This window comes from Lactuca sativa, chromosome 4 (assembly GCF_002870075.4).
Source record: "Lactuca sativa cultivar Salinas chromosome 4, Lsat_Salinas_v11, whole genome shotgun sequence".
In the NCBI taxonomy this organism is placed as follows: Eukaryota; Viridiplantae; Streptophyta; class Magnoliopsida; order Asterales; family Asteraceae; genus Lactuca; species Lactuca sativa.
This window is the reverse complement of record NC_056626.2, coordinates 404,101,932-404,126,035: the sequence shown is the minus strand read 5'-3', so window position 1 is coordinate 404,126,035 and position 24,104 is coordinate 404,101,932. Positions and strand designations below refer to the sequence as shown.

The following is a 24,104-nucleotide window of genomic DNA, read 5'->3' as shown; positions in this document are numbered from 1 at the left end:
CCCTTCTGACTCACTGAGTCATCCCCCAACTCGACAAGTCTACTCACAAAGCTTTCCACGTGAAACCCTAACCCTACTCGCCGAGTCCCAAGAAGAACTCGGCGAGTTCATGCCATGCACTTGCTCTAATGACCTCCTGAGGTCAGATCTGTGCCCCTAATGCATAGATCTGGCCTTCTCAAGCAAGAAAGTCACGTAAAGCTCGAAGCTTGATGCATATATATATATATATATATATATATATATATATATCAACATAATGGCGTCAAATAGTGATTTAGTCCCAAAAATGGAAACCTAAGTCCAATAACCCTGAAATGGCTCATAAAGTTCCATGGGTTAAAGTCTCTAGGCCTCAATGAGTCCAGATCCAAAGCACAAACTCGAAAGGGGACGAAATACCCTACATATTCTTCTTCTAAAGGTTTTTAAAAACCCTAACTCTATGAAACAACACCCAAAACTGGAGAAGGTCCGAAGGAATACCTCAATGTGAAGCCTTTGATCTCAGAAGATGCTAGATTTACACTTCCTTCAGCCTTCCCTTTCCTTGGTCACCTTCTCCTTCAAGTTTCACCAACAAAAGATCAACAATGGCTTCTCTTCTCCTCACAAGCGATCTAGGACTCTCTCTGGGGTGTGGTAGCCGCAATGGACGGCCATAAGGGCCTTTAAATAGGTCTCAAACTCTAGAAATTAGGGTTTCATTAAACAGCATGGACTCGCCGAGTCCACTCATGAACTCGCCGAGTCCAGCTGCGAACTCGCGTCCGAAATCCGCGACCATACTCGACGAGTCTAGACGCCAACTCGCTGAGTTCCCCCACAAAGCCCAAAAATAATGGAATAAGATCTCATACCTGTAAATCCGGGTGTTACAGTGAACATCCTGGTGATCTCCGTCACAGACTCTGAATCCTGCTTCATTTCTAAGAGCTCCTGAGCCAACCTTTCCCTCTCAACCCGTGGAACATAACGGGTACGGAACATCTCCCGGAACTGATCCCACGAAACCGCAGCCCTCTGCGCATCCGAATATGACTCCGTAGTCAACCTCCACCAATCCTTCGCCCCGAGCCTCAACAGGTTCAGAGTACATCTCACCCTCTGATCAGTAGGGCATGAACATGTGAAGAAACATCCCTCCACATCTGAAAACCATCGCATAGAAACAATCGGATCCTGAACCCTATCAAAGGTAGGGCTTCGTATTATCGAAGTCCCGATACTGAAAACCTCTACCAACTCCTCCCCCTGCCGCTGCTATAGCCGTTGTAGCCGTTGCGGCTACCGTCTCTCTAAGAGCTGCATAGCGCTCATCAAAATACTCAACCATGGCGGTCTTGATCAACCCAAACAGTTCCGACAACTCGGCCCGGAACATAGCAGCAACCTCATCAAGCAGGATCTCACGAATCCTAGCATCCAACTCATTTGTGCTCATCTGACCAATAACCTCGGGTGGTGCTGACCCACCCAACTGTAAGCCCGAAAGCTTAGTGAGATACCCCCAAAATACCAACAACATACAACATAACCATGTCATATAACCAAATACAGAACAACCATGCACTTCGGGTCTACCGTGTGACTGGTCCGCCGCACCGGCCTACAGTCCACCTGGTCCACCCTCCGAGTCTAGCCATATACATCGAATCTACTGTGTGATTGGTCCGCCCGCACCGGGCCTTCAATCCACCTGGTCCACTCTCTGAGTCTATAGTATGACTGGTCCGCCCACACCGGGCCTTCAGTCGGCGTGGTCCACTCTCCGAGACTCGGCATGTATGGTCCGCCCTCTTGGGGCCTACAGCCTATCCGGACCGCTCGTTGGGCCTTCGGGATAACCGGTCCGCCCTGGGTATGTTGGCCTACAGCACAAAGCAGGACCCGCCTCAACCCAACCCCAATCAAACAATCATGTGCACATAAACATATAATCATATAGCAATTCACAACAAAACAACCGATCTAACATATCACATACGTAGCACATCCCTACCAGGATTCCGACCTAACCGGTCACTAGCATAGTATCATCCTATAAACCAAGATACCGACCCTAACCAGGTCTGTAACATATACCATCCTACCTACCAGGATGCAAACATAACAAAGCAATAACATAACAACAACTACCCGGATTTCCATCCGATAAAGGGCCGGCCTTGGTGCCTTAGACCCTGTTGATATAGTGAGGATAACTCACCTCGCAACTACCGAAACTCTAAACTAAAGAAGCAGATTCCCGAATCACCGCCTCACCGAAAATCCCAAACTATCCGAAGCAGCAAAACAATCATTAGTCCAAACACAATATCCTTCCAAGGGTAAATTGACCAATTTACCCTTAACTCAATCCGGTCCATGACTAAGGCCCACAATCAAAATATGAAAGGCCCATCACTAGATAAGCTCTCAAGCTCACTAATGGCCCATTAATGGCCCAATTTGCTACATTGGGCCCATTCTCCTTATTAGGCCTTACCTTAAGCCCAACACCCATACTTGGACCATCTTCCCTGACTCCTGATGGCCTACTACGACCAAAAGTCCCAAAGTCCAAAGCGCAGCCCACACCGAGGCCCAAATACTCAAGGCCCAATTGGCAGCGTTACGCGGGGCGTGACTCAACGTACGCTTAGCGTACCAGCTCCATGACGAGTACGCTGGGTGTACCTGCATGTACGCTCAGCGTAGTGCTCTGTTAAGTCATTTCCTCATTAAGTGCTTACTACTCCATTCCAAGGGCTACAAACTCAGATCCAGGTCTTATTTCACGACTTAAACCATAAATTCACTGACTTGGTGACTTAATATGGCTCAAACCAACTCAAACTTCCAAAATGATCTTCTACATCCAAGAAGAGAACTAGATCTCATGCATGGGCTTAATAGAACCCCAAAGGTTGGAACTTTACTGCTTATGGGACTCATATGACTCTAAGGGAGGCAACCCTGGTCTTAGAAACGATCTTAACCCACCAAGACCTAATCTTGGGACCAAAAGGTCCATAAACTTGTACTAGAGGAGATCTAAGAGATTAATCATCAAGCTCAAGACTTTTTTCCTTGCAGAGGTCCGAAATGAAGAACTTATCCCAGATCTACAAGCTCTAGCCTCAAAGGTTCCTCCTTGCCAACCTTTTCTCTTTGCTTCCAAGCTTTAATCCACCAAAATGGGTTCTCCAAGGTCAAACACACCCAACAATGGAGGTGGGACGACAATCTAGGGTTTCTGAGGATGAGAGAGTGTTTATGGAGGCTAGGGTGAGAACCATTATGTTCCTTTTATAGTGCTTAGCCCAAAAATTAGGGTTTTGAGACTCCGAGCATACGTTGGGCATACGCCTTGCACACCCACGACCAACTTGCCCCATTACGCTGGGCATAACCCAGCTTACGTTGGGCGTACCCACGCACGCCCCAACATGCATGCATGGTTTTCCATGAAAACTTTTTTCTATAAGGTCCATCCTTACCAAATCATCAAAGTGTCATAACTCCTTCATTCTAGATCCGATTCTGATGAACTTTATATCCACGGAAATGTGGCGAGAAGCCCTATGCTTCTATCCACATACACCAGTCCGAAACCTTCTCGAATAAAACCCATTGCCCATAAAATACCAAAACACCCTTACTCTTGATCCCGGAGATCCATGAATGATTACTCTTAGAACAGGGCGTTACATCAGATCTGGACCTTGTGAGGTCCCTTGAGTCAAAAGTCCCCAGCCATGTTAGCTCCTTGATTGAGAAACTCCTTCTCAAGCATGTTCTTGGCATTTCTAGCCCTAAAGTGCCATGCATGAATGTAAAGCTCGTGGCTTTACATGATATTCAAGCCTTGAGAGCTTAGATCTAGAGTGTGAGGGAATTTTCTGCCTTGAAATCGTCTGAATACAAATTGAGTCTGAATAGACTCGCCGAGTCACTGAGCTGACTCGACGAGTCGGTTAGGGTTTGTCCCGATGAGTTGGACCATGCGATAGCTCGGCGAGTTGAGGGTTAACTCGACAAGCTAGACTTTCATGAGACTACTGAGGAACGTTGGGACTCGACGAGTCTCACAAGTGCACTCGACGAGTCAGGTCAACTGGGGTTGTTGACTCAAGTTTGGCTTCTATTGACTTTAATGTTTGGTCAAATGGATCAATGGAGATCAGGGAGGGGTAAAATGGTCTTTTACCCATTCCTAGGGCTAGAGTGAAAGAGAGAACAACTTTTGGTATATTTGGGTATGAGTAGAGTATTGATTATATATGCTTATCTAATGTGTTAGGCAGAGGCTAGTTCGAGATTTTCGAGTACGTGACTGTTACTTGCTAGTTTACGAGGTGAGTCTTCTTACTATACTTTACCTTGAGTGGTATTTATGTGTGACCATAGGGTCTTATGTGCTTACTTGAGTTATGCCTTTTGTCTTTGTGATATATATGCTATGTTATGTGTTACCGAGACCGGACCAGAGGGTCCTCACTGAGACCGGACCAGAGGGTCCAACGAGCCGTGGGACTGGAGGGTCCCACTAAGACACATATGTTGGATTAGTGTCTAAATCCATAACTATTTTGGTATGTACTTGACCCGATGGTGTATGGTCCTTTTGGGTTGCCTTCACCAAAGCAACTTGATAGGATGAATTATGGAGAGAAAGGATTAAATATGACTTATTAATATATTATGAGAATAATATATTAAAGGAGAAATCATATTGTTTAATTAATATTAGTCAAGAATTAATTGGTAATTAGTTTTGAGACTAAAAGAGATTAATTAAACTTAAGGGACTGGAATTGTAATTATAAGATAATTGCAATTGGGCTATGGATTGCCTTATATTAAGGAGTGGACAAATTCTATGGGGAAACCCATTAGAAATCGTCCAAGGCCTTTAAGGAAAGGAGTCCATGGGTTGCTTAAGGCTTAAGCATCCAAATTAGGGTTTCCTTGTTAGATAACCCTAATAGCCTCACTATATATAGAGCCCTTATGCCCCAAAAACGTGGATAAGCTTCCTTCTAGAGTTTCCACACGTTTTTGGGCAACCTCCTTCTCTTCTCCTCTGCATCCTCTTGCTCTTGGTGTTTGTGAACCATTAGAGGAGTGACATTTGTGACTCTAAGCTTTCTAAAGTCAATACAAGGAGGATTTGATATTGTTATTGCTACATAACAATCAAGGTATGATCTAAACCCTAATTATATGTTATATTGATTATCATATGCTAAATCTAGGGTTTATAGTCTTGGGTAAATTGCATGTACAATAGAGAAACCTAGATCCAAGCATTAGGGTTTGTATGAGCACATAGGATGTTCTTATGACTAAAACCCATCAGTGGTATCAGAGCTAGGTTGGTTTCTATTGTATTGATGCCTTGTATGTTTGTTCAAGTTGAAAAATTCGATTTTTGTGAAACTGCCTGATGAACTCGGCGAGTCCCATTGTGGACTCAGCGAGTAGGCCCCTACTCGGCGAGTCCATATGGGTACTCGGCGAGTTCGAGCGTTAGAAACAGGGGATTTCGGGATTTCTTGCTGTTTTTCTTATGGATACTTGCCTTGTCTGTTTTAGATCATTAAAATCCGATTTTAATCATATTTATGAGTATATCCTTGATTAAACAAAAGATAATTACTAATTAATTAGATAATAACTTCCTTATATGATAAAGATTGGATTATTTGTATTAATTGGGTAACTTATTTTGCAAGAAATTGAAATTAGGTCAAATATAGATAATGACAAAATTAATTGTTTAATTTATATTATTTGTTATTTGATCCTTGTGTTATGAGAAGTTTCAATTTTCCTCCTTTAAGTTTTATAGTTTAAATTTGAACTCAAAAGTTTAGTTTTGAAATTTAAATAGTTGAAACCCTAATGTTTTGAAAAGGTTTCAAAACATTCCCTCAAGTTTTGGAATTTAAATTTTGATTAAAAGTTTAATTTTGATGTATATTTAAATTCTAAACCCTAATGTTTTCAAATGTTTCAAAAATTGCCCTCAAGTTTTGGAATTTAAAAGTTGATTAAAAGTTTAATTTAGGAATGTTAAATTCTAAAACCCTAGTGATGTTTTGAAAAGTTCATATCACACCCTTATGGTTCTATTAATTAATTAAGGTGTATAATTAAAAGAGGTTTAATAAATCAATAAAAGTTTAGGTTTACAATTTAATTGAATTAAAAGTATAATTGTTAAATTTGACCTCCTAGTATTTTAAAAGTGTAAAATACACCATATACTATATATAACATCAAAAGTCTAACATTATATATATGTAAGAGTAAAAGTCAGTCTTACCGTTAGTAGGCCTCATTCACGAAGCTGGTCTATAAGGGGTGTTTAAGGAAATTGCCTATAAAATGGCGATTGAATGGGTATCCACTCTTACCCACCGCACTCTTGACTAGTGGAGGGTCGTTAGCCGAACGGGTAGGATAGGACACAAACCTTCCATTATAAGTATAATGAAGTACAAAAGTAACTAAATGTTTACAAATTCCCAATCTTAGTTACTTAGGCAAAAGTGAATTGATGCAATTCCATGAAATTGCACTTTGTGCCCTTGCGAAGACGTTAGTGGAGCGTGTGTGGTTTACCGGCACACTAAATGGTTCTAAGCAAAGGTAGCAAAGGGTGACTCAATGTTTTTCATAGTTCGGTGGAGCGTGTGTGGTTTACCGGCACATCGATATAGGTGATTGTAACATGTGAGGGCACCATGTAAGTTTGCATGGTTATTCACACCCGCTTTGTGATCCTCGGCATCCCAGTCACAAACTAGAGGGGCATATCGAGATTTAAACATGCCATTGAAATGTTCAATGTATCTCAAAGTATCTAGGAGTTTTCATAGATTTAAAACTTAAATTTCTTTTTCGTTTTTAATGGTGGAAATTAGTGAATCGTCATTCACTTACCTTCAAATATTCTGCAACTAGATTACGGCATCCCTTTTCTAGGTTGTAGCATATTGTGTTGGGTCCTAGCCTTAGTATCTCATTTGGGTGATTTACTAAGGACTCAATCAATCAACTAACTTGAATTCGTTTTCTCCCGTTTTGTAGATGTCAAAGTACGACAACTATGGTCTTCCCAAATTCCGTGGAACAAGCATTCCACATGAAGATGATATTCCACGATTCAATCGAGGAACAAGAGATCATGCTTCACTTCCTCCACCTCCTCCAATTATTCTCCCTAACCCACAAGTTCGAAGGCTTGAAAAGTTCAAGATCACTCAAGCCCTTTTGGCAAGTAAACATAAAGAAGGAAAGTCGGTGTGTGCACACGTCCTAGGGATGAAGTCACACATTGATAGGTTAAGAATGTCGGGATCCGTTGTCTGTGAGGAAATGGTTGTTAATTGGGTTCTTTAGTCACTTCCTAACTCGTATAGTGAGTTCGTAAGAGAGTACTATATGATGAACTGCGATGTGACCCTTATAGATCTCACCTATATGCTTATTGCTGCTGAATCAGCAATGGTTCGGCACAATAGAAAAGCAAAGTGGATTGGTGAATCTACCTTCAAGACCTCTATGGATATAGACAATGGCAACGAAAGACATGCTATGATCGAAAAGTTTGATCATGAGAGAAAGGCAATGTCTGAAGTAGTTCCATGTCCTGTTCCAAAAGAGTCAATTTGCTTTTATTGCCAAGAGAAGGGGCATTGGAGACGAAGCTGCCCTATTTACCTAAGAGATCTAAGAGATGGGAGAGTCAAAACGTATGGCTCTGCTTTAGGTAAAATCCATTGACTAACTATTTTAAGCTTCTATTCTAGATTCTTACTACATAATGTGATAAGATTACAATTGATGATTTGTAGGATCGAAGAAAAGAAAGGAAGCTTAAAGGAAGAAGTGAGCAGAATCTAACTGTGAAGGAATGGATTTCGATCGCATTACTTGAAGATTAGATTCTTAAGCTACTACTTAGAGTTAGAATTAGAAATATGTATTAGCATAGTTTTTCAATGAATTGCATTGTAAGAACAAATTTTTTCCGCAATAAAATAAATTTTGATTTTATATTTCCTTACAATGGCGTGTATGAAAAATTGATGTTTCTATTATAAGGAATAATGGATTTGATTCTTAATTATGGAAATGTCGGGAATTTACCAAATAGGGAGAGTTTCTCATCGCCTAAGTTTCAATTGGATAGAAACTTGGAATCATGCAACTTAGTTGCACAATGAATGAGAAATTTCATATTTGGAAATTAGACTAATTCGTTGACAAAGTGTCAAGTGAAGGACTAGGAGATCAAGTACACAAAGTTGCGTGTTGATCAAGTCCACCATAAGAGTAACAAAGATATTCGTCATGATTTACTAAAGGTTTAGTAAATATGATTATACTTATAATATTAAGTGTAATTCTGAATTGATTGAAAAAGTTTAAATCAATAGCAGAACGAATAAGAAGAATCAAGTAAGCAGAAAGATAAAAGTTTCTCCATTCTAAGAAGAAGGGAGAGTACCTTTTATGCTTTATGATAAGTCTTAATGATTAAGAACCATATCTCAATTGATCCTCTAAGTGAGTCTTAGTACAATTGTATGTCTAAGAAGAGGAATCAAGAATTGAAGAAATGGTCAAATCAAGAAGTCAATCATACTTCGTTCCAAAACAAGTCTTAGAGTTAACATTGTGACATTGAGTGATAAGTATTAAGAAGGTTTATAACATTCATCAAATGTGGAAAGTTGTGATGTCTTGGATAAGACAAAGACCAACTAGGACCAATTTATGAAGTGTTTTGATAAAAACTACACTAACTCTTGAATATTTGTTTGTCGAGAAATGTTTATTAACAAGAGAATCTTATATGTCAAGGAGTCAGTGAGAGTCTTAATGGTATTGAAAGGTTTCAAGAACAAATCAAAATAAACCTTATCGATCATCACTAGCACACGAGTTGAGGCTTACAACCTAACGTGTTGACATTATTTTGTTTCGGTGCCATTCCAATTGAGTTAATTATGCATGTGAGTTTTATGAGTTCTCATTTGAACGCATAAAAGGTAGACACCTTGATCAATGGAAAATACATTGATAGGAAAGGGTGAGCTACTTAACTACTTGGAAGACATGGTGGGCAGCTGTGTTACCATAAGGCAAGAAGTCAAGATTAAGAAAGTTCGGTCCATATGAGTTTGAATTTGTCGTAAACTTTGGTTTTGACAAATTCACATGGATAGGAACACATACACCATTAAAATCTAAGTATCATAAGATTCCCTCCTTCATGAAAATGACTGTGAGGAAATGATTTCACTAAGAGAGATTTTAAAAGGATAGTGACTGTGAAAAATTCGATTCTCGAATTCGATTATGGTTACGGTATCCCTTTCCATGATTCGAATTGTGAGATTTGGCAATTAGTCTGAATTGATTAGACACACATATGAGCTATCTAAGGGAAATGTGTATAAGCTTAGATAAAGGATTATCAAAGCATTAGGTATTAGAAACATGAACTTAAGAAATTCAATAAGTATTGTTTTTCTGGAAGTTAAGCTGGTTTCTGAATACATGTCAAAGCTAGTGGGAGCATAAGTGTTATGTTTATAATAAGTATCATGATAGTGGGAGCATAAATGTTATGATTGCATGATTATTATGGAAAGTATTGCAAGTTAGCAATATTAATTATAGAAAAAAACAAAAGTCATACTTTGCAAAGTTGTAAAGGTTGAATAGTTGTTTTGCTATAATTAAGGGAGAGAATATTATGCTTCATTTCAAATATAAAGGCTTAGGTTGTGGAATGTTAATAATTTAGTCAAGGAAACATAGCGTGTTCTCAAATTTTCGATTATGATTACGGCATTCCTCTTCATAGTTCAAATTTTGAGAACGTAGCACATAAAATATTACGGCAGAAGATTGATAAAGTATCAAATCTTTATGTAAGACATTATGCATCGTGTCCCATACGCTTCGGGCATAGGATCGATTGCAAATGCTATAATATTTGACCATTCTAAAATTTTCAAATGTCTAGCGCATTTAGAGGGAAAAAAGGACAAGAATCAGTTTTAACTAAGATAATTAAACAACTATCAAATGACAATCCAAAGTTCGCCGAGGATTGGTCGCTTATGAGTAGTTGGAAGTATAGTATTGGATGGAACATATCGACATTATTATGAATAGATAAGATTCTATTAAGAATGAATTGTCATATGGCAAATATGGAAAGGTTTCCATATTAGGAGTTAGACATTAAGGGTCTATGTCTAGATTAGAAATTTTATGCAAAAGGATGTTCAAAGGAATGTACTTTGAGTGAGAGACATCATATCTAAGGAATTGTCTTGTAACAATCTCCGATAGAGGACTTTGTAATATCATTGGCAATAGTCATTGTGACTTTTGTGCTATGACATTACGAAAGGATCATTGCATAAAATGTTAGAATCTAGCATATTCCATAAGTAGCAAGAATTTGATATTCTTTCACTTGTGAAAAGGATTAGGAGTTGTGAAATGAGTATGATTGGAAATGTGTTCATTTGATCTATTTCACAAAGTAAGAACCATAGATAAACATTGTGTGCATGCTAAGAGCATGCGACAAGTGTAATAATTCAAGTAAGAAGTTGATTACCCGAAACAACAAATAATGAGTAATCGATATGGTGATAAATAAAAGGTGTTTTATTTATACTCAAAGGTTTGAGGCCATATGGGATTAGTATTATTCTTGTGTTTCACTTTGCATGTTTTGACTTCCTGAATAATTTAATTGGTTTAGAACAGTCAAATTATTCGAATGGGCCACAGTCGTTCATATGTTGGAAGTAGGTATGAATGAAGACTGTCGTGAATTGGTGTGTGGATTATCTAAAGAGTATTAGACATAAGCAAATGTTTGTTGCAACGTTTATGAGTGCTTATGAATATGATTTGAGCACTGGATTAAACCAGTGTTGCAAAAATCGGTCTAGGTGGCCGATTAATCGGCGCCTAGGCGCTTGACGGCCTCTAACCGCCTACGAATAAGTGTTAGAGGGTTAATTAATCATCGTTGGTCAATATCGGTCAAAGACGGTCCAAATCGGACTAATTCGGCCCAACTCAGACCTAAAATCGGACCAAAATTGCTCAAAACAGCCAACTCAAAGGAGTCGCTTGCTTAACATATACTTGGCTTGGGTTTTCTTAAGTGAATAGATACATGCTCCCTTTTAAAGAACTAATTTTCCCTCATAGAATGCTCCCATTGGCGATGTGGGATGTTGAAGCTTATTTTTTCTTCCCTGCGTTGCCTTCATCATTCTTTTCCCTATGTTGCTGGTTACCATTTTCCTTCTACCGCCTGCCCCATCTCCATCGACCTACGTTACCTTCAAAACTCTAGCATGTCTAAACCCAACAATTGCACTCGATCAATTCCAAGACTTGTACACCATAATCGATTAGTTCCAAGACTTATGCTCCTCTTTGACCTCCGGCTCCTGCTCCATCTTTTTCGCCATTGAACCTCCAAGGCTTATGCTCTATCGCCATTGAACCTCCAAGATCCTTGTTGTCGCAGGCCACCATCGCACGCTGCCTTCTTTTCTACCCGTGTCACCGTCACACGTTGCAGTCTCCTTCGTAAGCCATCGTCAAACTTGTCGACAACAACATCAGGTAATGATTGTGTATCTGAAATTGATTTTCAATAAATTCACAGGAGTTGAAATCTGTATGAATGTATTCGATATCAATTGGAATTAGGACAAATTGGAATCTATCAATGTCAATTCCAAACTAAATGAATCTATCGAGGTTGGAGAATTGGAATTAGCAACACAGTTCTTAAATCAAAACAAAGTTAGAAGCGTCAATGCATACCATATGCTCGATTAAATGCTTGTGTGAAAGAAGAATGGAATTGCTCGATTCACAACTTCACTGATTTTAGGTTGTTTGTTGTATTCTTGATGTAGGTTTACTAAGTTTGTCTTCTTGGGTAGGTTGTCCTCCAGAAACTATGTGTGGTTGTGGTTGTCGAATTTTACATCATTTCCATTGGCATTGGTCAAAAAGGGAGCCAGTAATTGACATTCAACATGGCTCATGTTCTGATGTTGTATTACCCATCTTTAGGATTGTTAGTTTTGCTGCTAATAAGAACATAGTTGCTAAGAAGAACATAATTGATGGTCCTTGTTCACCTCTTTAACAAAAAATGAGATTATTTAGTTTAATTGTGTGATTATTTTGTTAATTCTTAAGATTAATGTTATATTTATTAACTTGTTTACTTATATTCTTAGGATTAATGTTATATTTATTAATTTTTTAATAATTTTTTTAATAATTAATGGTCCCCGATTAATCCTCCGATTAATCCCCGCCTAGCTGATTAATCCCCGCCTAGCTGATTAATCCCTTGACCCCAGTCCACTGATTAGCTTACGTCGAGCGATATCTGCAACCTTGGATTAAACCCACGCTCACTTGGATCACTTCATGAATTGTATCACGAGTGATTGGTGAGACGATAACACCTTATATTCTTGAAACCGAGATGTGTGAGTTGTATCTTGCAAATCGGTTGCACATTGATAATATGTAAACACACCAGTAACTTGGTGTCATAAAACATATTGTTGTGTGTGATTTGGTGAGTGAGTGCAAGCGAGCATTGAATCAAAGTTTAACCGTTCCTTTTATCCAAAGCAGGATAAAAGCGATATCTTTGGACCCCTCGATGATTTAGTGATGACAAACGTAAATGCTCGGTCGGGCTAGGGCTAATTTGATTTGTTCAATTAGTCAGTCGTCATAAATTGGAAGTCGAGAAATAGTACAGATAGAATGATTAGAAATCATGTCTTACGATATCTAGAATGGAGAAATATATGATCCCTTATCTAAAGGACACGTGTATCTGATAGGATCAGAGTTGACAGCGACTTTGGAAAGCTACGATAGCAGATCAGGATCTAAAGTCATACGCATAATAGTTATTAGACTTATCCAAGTGGGAGACTGTTGGATTAGTGTCTAATTCCATAACTATTTTGGTATGTACTTGACCCGATGGTGTATGGTCCTTTTGGGTTGCCTTCACCAAAGCAACTTGATAGGATGAATTATGGAGAGAAAGGATTAAATATGATTTATTAATATATTATGAGAATAATATATTAAAGGAGAAATCATATTGTTTAATTAATATTAGTCAAGAATTAATTGGTAATTAGTTTTGTGACAAAAAGAGATTAATTAAACTTAAGGGACTGGAATTGTAATTATAATATAATTGCAATTGGGCTATGGATTGCCTTATATTAAGGAGTGGACGAATTCTATGGGGAAACCCATTAGAAATCGTCCAAGGCCTTTAAGGAAAGGAGTCCATGGGTTGCTTAAGGCTTAAGCATCCAAATTAGGGTTTCCTTGTTAGATAACCCTAATAGCCTCACTATATATAGAGCCCTTATGCCCCAAAAACGTGGATAAGCTTCCTTCTAGGGTTTCCACACATTTTTAGGCAGCCTCCTTCTCTTTTCCTTTTCATCCTCTTGCTCTTGGTGTTTGTGAACCATTAGAGGAGTGACATTTGTGACTTTAAGCTTTCTAAAGTCAATACAAGGAGGATTTGATATTGTTATTGCTACATAACAATCAAGGTATGATCTAAACCCTAATTATATGTTATATTGATTATCATATGCTAGATCTAGGGTTTATAGTCTTGGATAAATTGCATGTACAATAGAGAAACCTAGATCCAAGCATTAGGGTTTGTATGAGCACATAGGATGTTCTTATGACTAAAACCCATCAACATAGACCGGAGGTTCTTACAGAATTATATCCTCGAGTGGCTAATATGCTATATGTGGTATTTTGGGGAACTCACTTAGCTTCGTGCTTACTGTGTTATGTGTTATGTGTTTCAGGTACTTCCGATGATCGCGGGAAGGCACCGGCTTGATTGTACACACACATCTGAGCTGGAGTTATATTTATTTTGGATCCTGGATTTGTGAAAAACAATTTTTGAAATGTGTATTGATATTTGATACTTGAAGTTTTTGGAGAAAATGTGTTATCTGTTTTATTGTGTTTGAAAAAAGGAAATTTTGGTTTGAAAATTTACGTTGTTACACTGTGTTTATGCTTTACTATGATTAGACTATTTAATGTGCATGCATGTATCGTTCTAGGGTTATCGATTGTATTGCCCTACTAAGCTTTTACATAGAAGTTCACATTGAACTATTCTAAAGCTTTTCAATTTAAGCATTCAGCACACTTTGATCTTCATTGTTCTTGTCTTTTATTTGTTGTTATTGTCTATAGAATAAAACGATCTTGATTATTGTTTCTATAATTGGTATCAGAGCAGGAGATAATGTAATTCATTCTCTATTCTTTTGTTAAGTGTTTTTTTAACTAGGGTTTTGTTGGGACTAAGATCCTTACTATATCTAGGATCCTCAAATATCCAGGATCCTCAGCAACATCAGGATCTCGGTTAGATACCGTTATTATTTTTATCAATATTTATAAAGGTCACATTTTGTCTATAACTAACACGTGTGCAAAAGTAGTCAAGGGAAGACCAATTCTCAACGAAGAACCATCTCAACTATGCTAAAGACCTGGAATACTTGGTCAAATAACGTTCATGAAGCTGGTCATAGAGGATCCCGGAAATATTGGACATCTTGTTAGTTGGATTAGACTATCAATTGACACGTGTAATCTACACACAACACACGGTTCTTTAGTTTAAGTTTACTCTAATAAATTCTCTGCTCATTTTTTTACTTAGAAATCATTATAGTCTTTACTTTATATCAATAAAATCATCAAGGCAGGTGATCATTATCACCTCCCAAGATTTTATGTCGGAGATCCTAGCAAGGATCAAGGGCTTTCCTTGTAAATCATCATGTGATTTTTCTTTTGCTGCTCGCTATTACACAATCTGAACATCACAACCTCTCATTTAATTTGGTTGATTATTACTTGTGTAATTTTTGACCAAAACAGGTTTATCGTTAGCCTTGGATCTGTTGTTAGTGTCTCAGCTGCTTTAATCAGTTGTAGGCTCCAGATCTATATCTCTTGTCTTGCCCTAGATATCGATTCATGTTATTACACATCTTATTCTATATTCGCTTCTATGAACTCTTGAGAAGATGAATCACGAAGATTATGTTATGGGCATTGAAGAACACGGTACAACAATATGGCAAGCTATGACACAGGAGACTTTTGCTCACATGGGGCTGGTGATGTGGCTTCAATCAGAGGGTGACATGTGGAAAAACCCTGGTGGGGTACGTCGGGTTGTCTTTGCGTGCCGCGCGCCTTGTCAGTTTACGCAAAAACTTAATATTCTTCAAAAATCCGTATCTTCTTCATACGAACTCCAATTTCGATGTTCTTTATATCCACACATAGCTATCGAAGATATCTGAAACTTCATTTAGACTCTGTCGGATAATTCTAACTTTATTTTAAAATTATATTTTTATAGGCTTAAACTCTACAAGTGGTTGGTCTATCTAGTTTAGGTGTTCCAACATCTTGAAATTAACCAAAACCAGTATAACCAGTTTGCTGGTTCGAAAACACTAGAACGCATACTCTAATATTGGTCACAGATGCATTATAAGGCTTGATCATCTTTCATTAAACTATATCATAATGAATACTAGGTCACCAATAACCTTTTTGTAAGTCTCTAACTATCTTACATGTATCGAGGTATGACTATTTCTCAAGTAATCCATTTCTATACTTGCTCACGATACATCGTGATAAAATCAAACTACATGTTTTTCGATGCTCGATCGTTCTCGATCAACCCTTAGATGGTTTTGAAGACTTACAACCATTATTCTGCTGTCCTGAAGGAACCCAGTCATAATCCTTCCTTGATCACAACAGATCTCTGATACTTAAACTTTTGAGGCTATAACATCATTTAAACCTGTGTATCTTAGAATTATGGCCTACCTAGCATTTCATCTTCAACACTTGGGTCTACAGTCTCCTGACCTGTCGTCATGTAGAGACTATTATACTAGTTCTTATATCCTTCCATATATGGATATATATTGTAATAAAAAATATAATGAAATAACTCACCTGGACAGTTACTCAAACGACTAACAGCTATCCCCCAAACGATACGAGTAATGCGTCTAACAGGTATTAAACTATAATATTATTGTTTATTAATTTCTATGGAAATCTGGTGAAGATAGATCTTTCACTAATTCCAAAATATACTTTCATGGGATTCGCAGCCGCCAATGTGCAAGTAAGAGTTGGAGTAAAACCATTTATATATGCTTGTAAGTCTATCATACATTCAAACGTATAAACTCACATGACTTGGTCTTTCTACCAATGTGAGACTTATTCCCACACACACCTCACTTGCTAACTTTTATTCTTAAATACCCATCTTTGAATATCGATATCCCAGTCACATATACTCCATTTTAGACATACAATATATCATTTCGAAGCTATCACGGAGAAGAATACATACCCACATTGAGTTAATTATATATCCAACATATGTATATATTTATATATGCCCAAAGTTAGTAAAAATATAAATATTTATATTAAAATTTCTAACACCTTCGACATTGTGTTTGATATGTTATGTTTACGGTGTGAAGAGAACTTCGATCATTTGTTGATTGATTGTGAAGTGGGAATTCAAACTTGGAATGTTGTGTTTAGATTGCTTAATAGTGTATGTCATACTTGGTCTCTAATGACAGAATTGTGGATGTGGTTAGATAATCTCAACATGTCTAGTTCTATAAAGACGACCATTGAAGCGATTATTATGACTATTTTAATGGTGTTACGACGGTTTTGCAATTGAACAACTTTTAGTACTAAAAATTAAAGATGGAACTCTATTATTGATTCAATTGTGGAGACGAGGAATTTTTTTTTTTTTTTTGGTTTGTTAATAGGAACATAAAGCTAGTCCTAGAATCGGTATAGTGGTTGCAAAAATCGTTTCTTTGTTTGCCTATGTAATTGGTTTTTTCTCATTCTAGCTTTTTGTTAGTTTGAGTTTTAATAAAATCCATCTATTAAAAAAATAACTTTTTATTAAATATATAGATCAAATATGCAGTTTTATTTTAGTAAAAAGTAATTGCAACTTTGAATTTCATGGCATTGTAATTCGTCTTTTAAAGTCCTTTTTGCACAAATAGGTTTAGGAAATTAAAATTTGTAATTAAAGTACATATTATCCCACATATTGTTGTATGTATTGTGTATTGAAAATTCCGAAATAGAAATAATTTGCAAAAAAGTAAACTTAATTATGACTTTTTTAAGTTAAAGAGACCCACATGTCTCTCGATGTAATCATGAATTGATTGTTGCCATAAAAGGACTATATTTGTTTTGCACCTATTTGGATCTTTCTTCCATGTGAAAGTTCTAGCATAATGCTTATAAATATAAAGAACTTTTTGAAAATGTCATAAAATGGTTATACTAATTACTTTTCTATTACTTCTTATTGTCCTGCTTCTTTTTATTCATGGGTTATTTATATCTGAAAAGTAATATTAAGTCAATGAAATTGTCAATGCTAAGTTGCATTTTTTTTATCTAAAAAAATATGCAACACTATATTTGATATAAGGTTTTGGAAGTATTTATAATATGTAGTTATTATTGTCTTATTTTTAAAGTTTAAAATATTTAGTTTACTGTATATTAATGATTTCTAATTTAATTGACGTCATAAACTAAAATAGAAAACAGAAAGAAAAATATGCAAAAACATTAAAAAGAAGCATATCATATCTAGAGTACCAAACACACACACACACACACACACACACATATATATATATATATATATATATATATATATATATATATATATATATATATATATATATATATATATATATATATATATATATATATATATATATATATTAGGTGTAAGAATTATGTATTACATGAGTTAATTAAAAAAAATTAAATATAAAAGGTCTAAATATTTAAGAACTTAAGATTTATAAGAAAATAAGAAAAATAATGAATTATTAACATTGATTTTTTAATCTTTTAAATTTAAATTTAAATAAATAAATATAATAAAGTAATTAGCTTTAATTTAGAAATTGTGAAATAAAAAGATAAGTTCATTAATGAAATTGATATTCATTTATTAATATATTTATTGTAATTATTACGTTAAAATATTATGTATAATTTATTATAATAGAAAAACCTATAAAATGACATATGGAAAAAAATTAATTCAAAATAACCATAAAATGACATTTGACAAATTGAATGAGAGTGTACCATGTGGCAAAAAAAACCTTCATTTATTAGAGTATATATATATATATATATATATATATATATATATATATATACTAGGTATGAAACTCATTTATTACATGAGTTTATTTAAAAGAAAAAAACAAAATATAAAATTCTAAACGCTTGAGAAGTTTCAATTTATAAGAAAAATGAGAAAAATATTGAATTATAAAAATTAAAGTGTTTTCTTCTCTAAATTTAAACAAATAATTTAGATAAATAAATAAAGGAAATTAATAAAGCTTTAATTTAGTAATTTTGAAATTAAAAGGAAATATCATTAAGGAAATCAATATGCATTTATTATTGCATTTAATTATCATGTAGAATTTAATAAAATAGAAAAAACATAAAATGACATGTGGAAAAAAATAATTCAAAATAACCAAAAAATAACATTTGCCAAATTGAATGAGAGTGTGACAAGTTGCAAAAAAAACCTTCATTTATTAGAGAGGATATTGGAGAGCTTATGCGAAAATGCAAATAATTTACGAAAACAATGAAAACTTATGAGATTGTGTCATATCAACCTTATATTTTGTACAAAAATTCATCCAAAGTTTGAACTACATGATGATAATTGATGATATATGATAAATTGTTTCATATTAGCAAAACATGTTTTTTTTACATTTTTATTATGAAAAACTTGAATTTATAAGTGGTTAAGGACTGAAAAAAAAACAATTGTTAAAATCACCTTTAAATCTATATTAGCATAACACCTCAAATATAAACTTATTATCTTTAATGTATTACTAATAAATTTAATTTCTAAAGTACACATGTTTGATTTTTATAAGATAAAATATGTTTTTGTATTTTTGTAAGATATTTATTTTTTCGCTTATATATATATATATATATATATATATATATATATATATATATATATATATATATATATATATATATATATATATATATATATATATATATATATATATATATATATATATATTATGCTTCTTCTTTTTTAACATGTCAATAATAACTATTGTCATGTTTTGTTCTTTTTAATTGACAAATCTAATTTATTTCTAAACTATTTCTAATTGCATATATGACTAACATGAGATTTGAACTCTCCACCTACAAGAGAAAAGACAACACTTGATGTTAGTTACTATTGGAATAGATAATTTATTTTTAATGGATTATATTTATATTTTTTACTAAAGTGTTTCCACAAATTAATTTACGTCTTAAGTATAACTATTATGTAAAAATACAAAGATACATAACTAGTTACATAGGATGCCACACTTTGGCTTCAAATGGAGAGATGTATTGAAAAGTTAATCGCTGATGGTGAGTTTTATATAAATGGAAACTTTTGTTGCTATTTTAGGAGAAACAAAAGTCCAGGGCATGATCCAACAAAAGATTTGGATCGACTATTCGGGTTTCAGGCCCATTAGCCTACTTTACTTTTTGTTTTTGTTTTTTTTAGAAAACAACAATGTACTACAATTTCTTTCACTTTGGAATCGAAATGGATGGATATGATTACGTAGTTAATTAAAAATTGAATTCAAAGGAACTGCAAAAAAAAAAAAAAAAAAAAAAAAAAAAAAAACAAAAACAAAAACAAAAAAACCAAAAACAAAAACTCTATAGGTGATCAGAACTAAAAAAAAGAGCTAATCTCTCTTTTTAATCTTCAAACATGTTTCAAAATTTATCATGACATAAAATTAATTCTTAAATTTCAAATGCAAAACTCACATCATTTAGCATAATACCATTAAGATGTTTTATTATCATATCTAGACTATTCAATTAATCTATAACTATAGTGTTTTAATCATTTTCTTTTTTAAGATAAACAATACACATGTGAACCTTTATCTTTGTTTTCAAATAATTAAAGTCTTTATCTCGACATAGTTTGCATATATGGATTCATAAAAAAATGATAATTTATATCATCTAAGCGGTCAATGTTAACCCGCCTTAAGACATACGTAAGAGTTGAATCGTAAAACATTAGCAATATTTGGGAGTGTAATGATTTGAACCCTAAACCTCATACATTTAGTTTCATCGCAAGGTCCATATATGCATTTGCATTGATGTTTGATTTAATATAGTCCCATATTAACATAATAAGGCCAAAGTTAGGTTAAAAGTCTAAAGTGCCAAGTTAACCTTAATTAAGAACCTTAATTAGTGCTAAATAGTCATTGTAACCTTCCCCTATAAAATCCATTGTGGTCTTATTACCTTTCTTCAACAAAAACCTCTCTCTTTTGTTCCAACAAACACAAAATGGAGAGAATAAAATCGAATACTGCGGTACATGATGTGGAGGTCAGAAAAGGACCTTGGACGATGGAAGAAGACTTGATTCTTATCAACTATATAGCTGATCATGGTGAAGGTGTTTGGAACACTCTTGCCAAATCCGCAGGTGGTACTTGACTGATTAATTAATCTTTTTATATTATATGTTTATTTTTTAATCCATTTAATTAATTAGTTTTTTGTTAATTAGGTCTTAAAAGAACAGGAAAAAGTTGTAGGCTTAGATGGTTAAACTATCTTCGACCAGATGTGAGAAGGGGAAATATTACACCTGAAGAACAACTCTTGATTATGGAACTTCATGCGAAGTTTGGTAACAAGTAAGTAAACAATTAAATTTTATTTATTTTGAAAATTTCATCATTTGGTTAATATAAAGTTAACATGCTACCTTTTGAATGTCATGAATTAGTTTCTCCAATTAAAATATGAGAACATTCGTTCGTTAAGTTTTTTACGTCATTTTTCTATAATCAATCCGTATTTAATGACATGAAAAATATAGCTTTCTAATTTCTTATTTATATTTTAATTTCATTTTATTAAGTATCATACTCTTTGAATCGATTAGTTTATAAGATGTACAAATAAAGAATAAAAAATTAATTATTAACAAGACAAAATTCTAAAATATTTGTAAATCTAAGTTTGAAAGAACCTCATGCTTACATAATAAAATTATAACAACTTAAAGAAAATAGAGAAATGGAAATAAAATACGAAACGTTGCTTGTAGATTTCTGCTTGAGATTTTTTTTTTTCACGAGTTAATTTGATATATTTTTGCATGTTTTTTCAATAGAAAATATATTTTGATAATTAAAACTGATTTATATCACTTACCCAAAAATGCATACTCACAAAAGTGTATTTCTTTCTTCGTATTGATGGAACACTATCATCGAAAGATCCCAACACATGTAGCCAAAAGTTATTTCTTGATCCGAATTTTTAAGCTCAATACTTTATATGAATAACGAGAGATCGGTTCCACTTATATAGGTGATCCAAAAGCAAACCCTTTGATTTTGAACCATAGAACGTGATATTCGCAACATGTAACATGTGCTATAACTTTTGAAAAGTACAATGTGGGTCACATTGATTTTAAGAAGAAGAAATTATATGCATATCAACGTTTATCAAGTACAATTTAACATACATAATCGACTAATTGTTGATGGTTTGTATGGTTGTTTTCTTAAACACAATTTGTCAAACTAAAATTTGTCGTAGGTGGTCGAAAATTGCAAAACATTTGCCTGGAAGAACGGATAACGAAATAAAGAATTACTGGAGAACAAGAATTCAAAAGCATATGAAGCCGACTGTGAATTTCAATGGAGAAACTTCTTCATGTCACAACAACCTACCACAAATGACCTCAATTCAGACATGCAGTGTTATAAATCCGATGGAATTATCACACTATTCTACATGCGATAGTGTTATTAATTTCCCAAGCCCATTTGACACTGAGACAAACGAGAACACATGGAGCATGGAGGATTTATGGTCCTTGCAGTTGCTAAATAATGACTAAATTATATATATATATATATATATATATATATATATATATATATATATATATATATATATATATATATATATATATATATATATATATATATATATATATATATATATATATATATATATATATATATATATTTGTTTTGTTTTTCATGTATCAGTGTGACTGTGTGAGTCCTAATCCTTTATCTAAATATAAATTTTAGTTTGTATTTACGTATTAATTGTGTGATGTAACTAAATAAATATATTTTCTCATACTATATTTATAATATTGAATTCTTATTTTGTGTTGTCTTATTAGTTTTTATAATTATAATATCATATAAAGATTTTGTGCTATATATCGTGTTTTTCTCGTTCCTTTCGATTCAATCTATTAATATGAATTAAGTTCATAGCATGTCAATTGATAAAACAATAAATTAATTAAAAGAATCGACATATTAGTCAAGACAAGTCGAACATCGTTTTGAATGTTTTGAAATACATAATTAAATTGTTTTATTTTAAAACGATTCGAGTATTACTTTGATAATATATAGAGAAAAAATCAGTTTGAAAATCATGTAAAGAAAATCAGACCATTTTTAGGGAAAATAATGTTTCGAATTTATCATTTTAGTCCTTAAAGTTATTTTCTTACATTTTAAGGGAACAAAGTTGATGTCAACGTGTTTTTTTTGTCACTGCAACCTAATATACAGGTTACATGCATTTAAAGGTAATGTGACTTCACTCTCTAAATGATTTGGCATTTTTTATTTAAAAATAATAATAATAAAGCTTGGGGCCTCTCTCTCTCTCTCTCTCTCTCTCTCTCTCTCTCTCTCTCTTACCAGATCTGAACACAACTTAGGTATGTTTATCTAAAAATTCATAAATATGGTATGCAAACTTTTTTTGAATCATTGCTACAATGATATCCTAATTCCTAAATACATAGATGAATATTGTATCTAGCTTTTCACCAAAAAAAACTACAAAAATCTAGAATTATTGTTCATATCCAACACCACCATTGCAAATACTAGTAAAAGAAACCAAATACCTGCAAAAAGAACAAACAACGATCAATTATCTGCTTTTATCTCTATCTCTTTCACTCTCTCTTTCTCCAACCACAAATTTCTTCACAATAGGTCTTAAGAACAGACACAGGTGCCTTTGGATTTTTGGTTCATCTTCTCTCTAACCACCCACACATACACACAAACACCACCGCCACCTTCACCGCCATCACTGGAAACTCACAACTCACTTCATAGATCCCTCATGGTTAATTTTGGTTCTCTAATCATCATATGAACAATATGGTAAAAGAAATTGACATGCTTTCGAGCCCTAGATCTTGCAGGATATTCTCAATTTCTTATCATTCTCCTCTATAGTGAAGTCCAATGCAACTTTCATCAAGAAAATAGGTTGAGGCAACGAGGCTACAGTTTTAAATTTGGATTTGGTTGCAGGTTGTAGTACACTTTTACTCTCTGTCATTTGTTATTGAGGAAACCCCGAGTTCTATTTTTTAGTTCAAGAAACCCTAACTCGATCGTTAAATCCAATAACAACACCCTTCAGTAATGGAAATACAGATGACTAAGGATCTGTATCCTCTTTCATCATTCACGTTTGTACATCTTTCGCCATCATTCTAGAAACACCATATTCTCATCTTACCCTTAAAAAATGATTTTTGTTCTTCAAGGGAAATGAAGTGGTGGTGAAGGATTTGGTGAAAACTAAGTTTATTTGATTGTAAATTAAGGTTAACAATTGAAATTTTGAAGTTTCGGGTTATTCTTTTGAAGGAAAAGGATGGTGATGAGAGAGAGAGAGAGAGAGAGAGAGAGTGTGTGTGTGTGTGTGTAACATCCATAAAATTTCTT

General features: G+C 34.3%; 1 protein-coding gene across 1 annotated transcript; it reads left to right on the top strand.

Moving 5' to 3' along the window:
* The first annotated feature begins 20,606 nt into the window (after positions 1–20,606).
* On the top strand, positions 20,607–22,222 carry LOC111894927 (MYB-like transcription factor EOBI). Its single transcript, XM_023891011.3, has 3 exons — positions 20,607–20,785; positions 20,870–20,999; positions 21,916–22,222. Exons 1-3 carry the CDS (start codon positions 20,644–20,646, stop codon positions 22,220–22,222), a joined length of 579 nt encoding a protein of 192 aa, XP_023746779.1. The 5' UTR covers positions 20,607–20,643.
* The last annotated feature ends 1,882 nt before the right edge of the window (positions 22,223–24,104 follow it).

Coding starts and splice junctions, on each gene's coding strand:
- LOC111894927 (XM_023891011.3), top strand. CDS start 20,644: ATGGAGAGAATAAAATCGAATACTGCGGTACATGATGTGGAGGTCAGA. Junction 20,786..20,869: donor CACTCTTGCCAAATCCGCAG/GTGGTACTTGAC, acceptor TTTGTTAATTAG/GTCTTAAAAGAACAGGAAAA. Junction 21,000..21,915: donor CATGCGAAGTTTGGTAACAA/GTAAGTAAACAA, acceptor AATTTGTCGTAG/GTGGTCGAAAATTGCAAAAC.